Below are 7974 nucleotides of genomic sequence, written 5' to 3' on the forward strand. Positions count from 1 at the left end.
AAAACACACAAACAAAACAAGAAACAAACAGGGATAAAACAACAACGTGTTCTAAGCCTCACTAGGGGAGCAGAATTCTGCTGGGTTCAGGAACGGAAGAAGAAAACCAGTATGAAACACAAACAGCTTTTCATAACAAGCATGAGACAGGGGCATGACTGATGTGTCATTTTTGCAGACGGTTAGATTTGCTTGCAAGGGCATGTGAGAGCAGAGCAGGGATATTTAGGCGAGTTAATGGGAAACGTTCAACATTCAATTGCACAGTGTAACCTGCAGCGACAACCCCCCAATCTCTACCTTCTCTCACACCCTGCAAAAGAGAAGTGTTGGCATGAATATTTAAGAAACATCTTGAGCTAAATTCATTCATTCACCAAATAGGCCGCAGGTATTTGAGATGGAAGTATGCCACAGACAGTCATTGGAGGACTGAAGGGCAAGACATAATTCATCACAGACACAGCCAATAAAGAAAGTAAACGTAGTCTATATCAAAGCACATCATTTAATCATTTTCTGTATAACGAACACTTTATATTTGCAGAGTTATATTCCCTTGGGACCTAGCAACTAGCGAGCATTACTGACTGTGGCATGACTCTTTGGAAACAATCTCTCTGACAATGAGAACTCAATGAACAGAAAACACTATGCAGTGTACAATAAACTGGTAGTATACATCCATGGCCCTGCTTTATATAGCCTAGTAGTTGACTTTACTATAGGGTGGTGACAGAGCAACACTTTGGCCTCTGCACTATCTATGGGCACCATATGAAAATAATGACTGTCCTTTCCATTACTGTATACATAATCCCAGCATGTCACTTGTAGACATTGCACACATTTCACAAGAGTTTGAGTGTTTCCTATGGTCAAGGACAAGTGTGAGTAGCAGACAGCGAAAGCTGCTTGTGGGTAGACAGCTCCAGCTGCCCACAAATACAAGCATAAGCACAGGCCGATGCCAACACCAACTAAAGTAGGGTACAGTAAAACAACACAGCCATGAAGGCAAGCAGATCTTTTGCCAGACCTTTGGGCAGCTTTAACCCAAGGGAATTAGTTTGAAAAGTATGTAGGTTATTCCAATTTGACGCATTGTAACATGCAGTGGTGTGGTGCCAAAATATAAGAAACTGGCACAGGACATGCACATTTTTGACAGTGGCACACAATTCAGCACAGCTTGTCCCAATCTCTGAGCTACTTTGACAACCATGACTGAAGACCAATGTTCCCTCTAAGCTGCGCGTGCTTGCAATAGCCAGAGCATGCAGCTCCCCCAGGACTGCATGCAGAAATATCTGCCCACAGAGAGAAGCACAAGATGGAACTTAACTTTCTAGAGCAGTGGTCACCAAACGGTTGATCGCGATCTCCAAGGCATTCCTAGTCAATCGCCAAACATTTCTGCAAAAAACCCAATGATAAAGCCTCGTGTTGCTATTAATTTTGATTTTGTTGTCTCGGGCTGTTTGCGGTATGTGCACACAATTCAGCTGCCATACGCGCCGGGTAGGTGAACTGTTGCTATTTTTGAACAATTTCATGTGTCAAAGTACAAACTCTGCCTTCCCGACGGGCCCAGAGAGCAAATCAAGTGCACTATAGGCCTAACGCTGGCCAATCAGATGACCATGTCTGCAGTGACGTAGCAGGCATAAAAGAAAGCGATAGTAAAGTTGATACTATAAGATTTCAAAATGTTAAAAACCATGACTAGAGAGAAACTGTCAATGAAGCTGCTGTTGTCATGAGTGAGTTCATGTTAAAGGTCTTACTCCGCACTATCAACATGTTGTATTTAACACTTTTAAGCCATAAAATGAAGTTTTTCCTATGTCCACTCAGCGCTACAACAAGTACTGCAGCAGTAATGAATGAGTAGGAAAATGGGCTTGCGTTGTTATTATTAGCAGTTTGGGTCTTTTTTAACATCAAGGAATATTTCACTTTCTCTGTTCATAGGAGTAACATCAATTTGTGCATGAGGCAAAAATAATGTGGTTTGACTCGAGTTTTGCTGTCCGCAGGTAGACAGTGTCACTTTTTGGTCAGAGGAGGAAAGGGAAAGTAGAGGGATGTTGAGGCAGACCCTCAGTTTGCTGCTCTCTCCCTCCACTGAGGCTGACCAGATAGCAGGCACCATCAGCCCAGTAAAATAAAAAGCAAATTACTTAAATGTATGCTCGCTCAGCTGTGTTTCACAAGTAATCTATTACCGACCAATGTGATCATTTAGCCTACCTCAAAAAAATATATATATATATATATTATTTTTAAATGGCCCGAACAAGAACAATGCACTGGCAGGGAAATTCAAGCAAAGCCAATATGTGGTGATAATGTATTGGGCCTATAGCTTACAGCACAAACCTCATCGCTACAGTACTGTTTTTAATCGGTTAATTGTGCATGGGTTTACGTTTAAGTCATGTTAGATCTCAGGTTGCATTTTGACTCAAAGTGGTTGGTGACCACTGTTCTAGAGTTTTCCCTGTTAACACTCAACATTTCCCTTTACTGTGGCAAATGTGATCGAATCAATGCAATAGCCACATACCGAAACAAAACAAACTATGCAAGAGATTTTGTTGTAGGCAGAATGCATCGGAGTAGGATTCTATTGCATTGACACACACTACTCTGCCCGTACTCTACACAGACCGGTGCGGCATTAACAATCAGAGCTGCAGTAGGCCTATATGCAATTAGACCATTGAGATATGGATCTGTGCCATTTACTTTGAACTGGACTGTGTTTCCAGCATGAGGGGTCGAGAGTAGATGCGCTTGTTTTGAGATCAAAGCTGCATGTAGCCACGTGTGCACATTTTGTTCACATCCTTTGCTAGTTAGTGAGTTATTAGCCCAGTCATTTGTAGTCAGCAATAGGAGAGTGACTGCTTCCTACAAGAGAATAAAACGTGTACATTTCTAGACATCTTTGCAACCCGAGTCAGGTAAAGAGCTTTATTTATTTGTATTGTATTTTGAAACAGGCTTGAATAAGCTAAGTAGCCAATAGGCAGAGGGTAGCATAACTTGTCTGATGATCTGTAATAATGGTATGGGAATAATAATGCATTATTGTAAAGTGGTTTCTTGGATCAAACAACATTTTTAGTCACCTCCTTGTCTGAAGCACAAGTGGATAAACAGGTTAATGTCAAGCCTTGTATATTTATTTTCAAAAGTCTCATGGAATGAAGGCCTACATTGAACACCAGACATTGGCTGCTACTGTAGGCTGAATGATAGAACAGCTATTTCCATGTTAAAATGTTATGGGATGCATTTTCTCCATTGTTTTTTATGGTAGGCCACTCTGGTAGGACTACATTATGATCAAATAGCCATAGTAGCCTACATTACCACTGTTACATGTTTTACTTAAAGCAGGTACAGCCTCAGTGCTCACAGTAAACACGTACGGGAAGTTGCACAGAATTTTCACAAAGTTTAAGTTTGCGCTCAGCAGACCTGATATTTGCTTAGAGCCTAAAAACATTTTAGGGAACATTGCTGAAGATCACAACATAATCACTGACATTTTTTAAAATTCAAAATACTGTATGTATTCACTTGCAACAGAGGCCGAAGTTACACACTGGAAGACCAACAGATTATACGGGTGACGTCAATCGCAGGCAGAAACTGGAGACCAACTCAACCCCATCCTGTCTTGGGTTTCAGACAAGCTAAGCAATAAACCAACTAATCTGAATACATTCATTGCATTTGTTGAGGTTAATAGTTGGTGTTGTGGTGCTGCCAGCAATACAGCTAAAATTGTAGCCCATTGGATGTAACATGCCAAAAAATGCGTGAACTAGTTGGCATAACTGGTAAATCCGACATAAACAGAACAGAAGTAAAACACACCCAGCATTGTCGATCATCTGAGAAGGGAATCCGCTAACCTTATGTGTACCCTACCAGTAAATAACAAAAGCGAATACATTGTGGGTTCAGGATTCACCAACAAGCGGCGTAGCTAGCTACAGTAGCTAACTAGCTGCAAACGATACATGTAGTTAGCACTAATATTACACATATTATTCTCAAATCGCACGAATATTGCACAGCCAGGTATGGTATGTAGTTCCATGGATGGTGGCTACAGTACAGTAGAACCCATGTTTCCCCCTTACTAGCTCGGACTTTGCTGATAGCTACCTTGAGGAAAATGTTACTGTGATGTGTTTGTCCCACCTAGCAAGCTACCTTAAGATGAATGCACGAACTGTAAATCGCTATGAATAAGACCGTCTGCTAATTGACTAAAATGTTACATGTACATTGTTGTCATTGTCAGCACCAACAATGTGACAGCTAGCCAGCCAACTAACGTTAGCTAGCTCGATGTAGTTAGCTCATTTCCCCAAGGTCACTCGGTTCACTTTGTCAAAATTACACATTATTTGTATCCACTAAGCACGTGCTTAGCATTGGTAGTTGTGTGTAAAATCCATTGCTCGCTAGCCAAGACGAGCTCGAGAGCAATGCAACTCGTCGAACACTGGACTATCAAGTTGCTGCTAACTAGCCTAGCTAACATACCTGCAGACTTCTCGAATAGTGCGAAGCTATGAACCTAACTACAGATTCCCGATTCGTATTAAAAATGTGTTATTAAGGTGCACAATTATTATCGTGATATTATTTATACTATATTGTGTTTAGTTGCTAAATATTTGATTAACATTACCTGGAAATCACGTTCTTCGTTGAACCTAGAAAATCTGTCAGCCATTTTCTTTCTGTACGCAGCAGCTTCTTTCGTCTCTCTGAATGCTGGACATGCAAACGCCTACTGAGTTACCAACAAAGCAACTGTCCAATTGTAACTCGCAAATGCTTTGATTGACGTATACTTTGAAACAACGTTGCAAATTTGTAAAACAGTGTAATTTATTGTTATTAAGCGTGCCCAAACATATTAGCTGGTTCCTATAAACCAGAAACGGCCATCCTCATATGACAATCTAGGTCATTTAGTTTAGTCTACATTTATATCCCACACATATGCCCACTCATGTACACTTTGTTAGTATTTCTAATCTATTATTTTACTTTCTGCTGTCGAAAGAGAGCAGTAAGCTATACATTACATTATTACTTTGTTATTACAGCTCAATGGGAGACTACACATTTCCACAAGCTCTACCTGGATAATAATTAAGCTAGGTTCCCATGCCATCTCGTGGCCAATACATTGAATAGCGCCAAGGCCACACATCAAACAGCATTTAATTGTCACACGCTTCAAAAACAACAGTTGTAACCTAACAGTGAAATGCTTACAACAACAAAAAAGCTATAAAATTAATAAATTGTGACACAATGAATAAATACGCAATGATGTGCAGGGGTGCACATCGACTTGGTACTGGTACCCTATGTATATATACAAGCTTCTGTGTCATTGCGTATTTATAGGAAATTGAGGTAGATATGTACATATAGTTGTGTGTACATGTTATGTGTGAGTGAGCGGTGATGCAGACAGTCAAGATGCTCTCAGTGGTGCAGCTGTAGAACTTTTTGAGTATCTGAGGGCCCATGTCAAATCTTTTCAGACTCCTGAGGGAGAAGAGGCGTTGTCGTGCCCTCTTCACGACCGTGTTGGTGTGTTTGGACCTTGATAGGTCCTTAGTGATGTGGACACTGAGGAACTTGAATCTCTTGGCCCGTTCCACTACAGCCCCATTGATGTGAATGAGGCGTGTTCTGCCCTCCATTTCCTGTAGTCCACGATAAACTCCTTTGTCTTGCCCATGTTGAGGGAGAGGTTGTTGTCCTGGCACCACTCTGCCAGGTCTCTGACCTCCTCAACATAGACTGAGAAAAAAGCTGAGAAAATATGTTTTTACTTTAAACCCAGCATGACAATTACAAATCTCAACTCTTATCATGGACAGCCACATCATATTTAGCTTACATTGATTGGAGTGTATTGTTTTTGGTATCTTTTAGTTGTCACAGCCATTTTGCGCATAGAGGATTTTATTATGTTGAAATGTTGAAGTTGAAATGGTGCTGGAATAGTGGAGGCAGCTCCTGTTTTCTTTGCAACTTAATTGTGGTAGCCTAACTCTCCATGGCTCTAAATCAATAGTTGTTTAGTAGTCAGAAAATGTCAGAAACATTAACTTGCTTGACCATGTTGTAGGTAATGTAACTGTTTGTTACATGCAATATGCTTTGTGGACTTCACCTGACAGATGTTGCACTCTGGTTTTGTGATGAAACACACATGTGTTGAATTTATTCTGCCACTGCCATTTTACCCCTCAAACACACCTACAGCGTCATTGTGCTAAATGGTACGCAGCATCATCTGGATATGTGTGCAATAAAAGTTCAACATTCACCTTCTGCTACCATTTCTGTTAAGTTGCACTTCGATCACACTGACAGCATCAATGCATTTTGGTACACCAGAATTACATTAATTTCCAATGAAATGCTGCGTTTGCCTTGCAGCATTGCGTTGCATAGGCAGTTGTAGTGCGTTTGGTGTGGTGCATAAGTTGGAATCTATGTGTCAAACTGTATGCGTAGACGGCTTGACATTTAGAAATGGTAGCAGAAGGTGAATGTTGAACTTTTGTTGCATATATATCCAGATGAGGCTGCGTACTATTTTGCGCAACGGTGTGTGTTCAAAGCGTTATACACATACAGTTTGACGCATACGCTTGATAAATCCAACATATGCACCACACAGAACACACTGCAACTGCCTCTCCAACACAATGCTGCAAGGCAAATTAAGCATTCCATTGGAAATGAATGTACTTCTGGTGTACCAAAATGCAATGATGCTGTCGGTGTGATCGATGCGTTAGCATCATTGCATTTTGGTACACCAGAAGTACATTCATTTCCAATAGAACGCTGCGTTTGTCTTCCAGCGTTGCCTTGCAGAGGCCGTTGCAGTACGTTCTGTGTCGTTGGATTTATCGAATGTATGCATCAAACTGTATGGTAGTGGGCTTGACAGAAATGGTAGCAGGTGAATGTTGAACTTTTATTGGACACATATCCAGATGCTGCGTACCATTTTGCGTAATGAACCTGTAGGTGTGATCAAAGAGTTAGGCCTATATATCATGGTGGCAAGGCATATGACAGGGATCATCTACTACATTCAGCCTCGGGATGATTTCTTCTTGAGCGGATGGTCGGGGGTCAGTAACATAACTACAAATAATTTGTAGATGGCAAATTGAACGCAAGAAGCCCCCAAAAATATGTTTGACTAAAACAGAATCCTTTCAAACATTGGTTACATTTGTATATGATCATGTCGTGTCTCTCTATTTTGTGTGGTAATACTTTGGAACAGATTTCATAAATGAAAAGCACTTAGAGTTAATTTCCTGGTGTTTTTTTTACAGCATTTTATGTCAAACAATGAAAATTCCGTACTCCAAAAAATGTATAAATATATACAGCACAAGTCAAACGTTTGGACACACCTACACATTCAAGGGTTTTTCTTTATTTTTACTATTTTCTACATTGTAGAATAATAGTGAAGACATCAAAACTATGTAATAACACATATGTTATCATATAGTAACCAAAAAAGTGTTAAATCAAAATATATTTAATATTTGAGATTCTTCAAAGTAGCCACCATTTGCCTTGAAGACAGCTTTCCACACTCTTGGCATTCTCTCAACCAGTTTAACCTGGAATGCTTTTCAAACAGTCTTGAAAGAATTCCCACAAATGCTGAGCACTTGTTGGCTGCTTTTCCTTCACTCTGCGGTCCAACTTATCCCAAACCATCTCAATTGGGTTGAGGGCAGGTGATTGTGGAGGCCAGGTCATCTGATGCAGCACTCCTTCTTGGTCAAATAGCCTTAACACAGCCTGGAGGTGTGTTGGGTCATTGTCCTGTTGAAAAACAAATGATAGTGGGACTAAGCGCAAACCAGAAGGGATGGCGTATAA

At 40.6% G+C, this 7974-nt stretch overlaps 1 protein-coding gene across 4 annotated transcripts in view; it reads right to left on the reverse strand.

Moving 5' to 3' along the window:
* Positions 1-4834, reverse strand: part of LOC139565009 (G patch domain-containing protein 8-like) — a 35287-nt gene extending 30453 nt beyond the window's left edge. For 2 of the 4 annotated variants that reach the window (XM_071385004.1, XM_071384999.1), the window contains exon 1: positions 4718-4744. Coding sequence is in view for 1 of the 4 variants with exons in the window: in XM_071385001.1 (XP_071241102.1) it covers positions 4718-4762 (45 nt within the window). In the remaining 3 variants the exon portion in view is untranslated. Of the gene's footprint in view, positions 1-4717 lie in introns of all 4 variants that reach the window. The other 2 variants (XM_071385001.1, XM_071384998.1) reach the window with 2 other exon arrangements.
* Positions 4835-7974: the final 3140 nt, after the last annotated feature.

This window comes from Salvelinus alpinus, chromosome 36 (genome assembly GCF_045679555.1).
Source record: "Salvelinus alpinus chromosome 36, SLU_Salpinus.1, whole genome shotgun sequence".
NCBI classification, from domain to species: domain Eukaryota; kingdom Metazoa; phylum Chordata; class Actinopteri; order Salmoniformes; family Salmonidae; genus Salvelinus; species Salvelinus alpinus.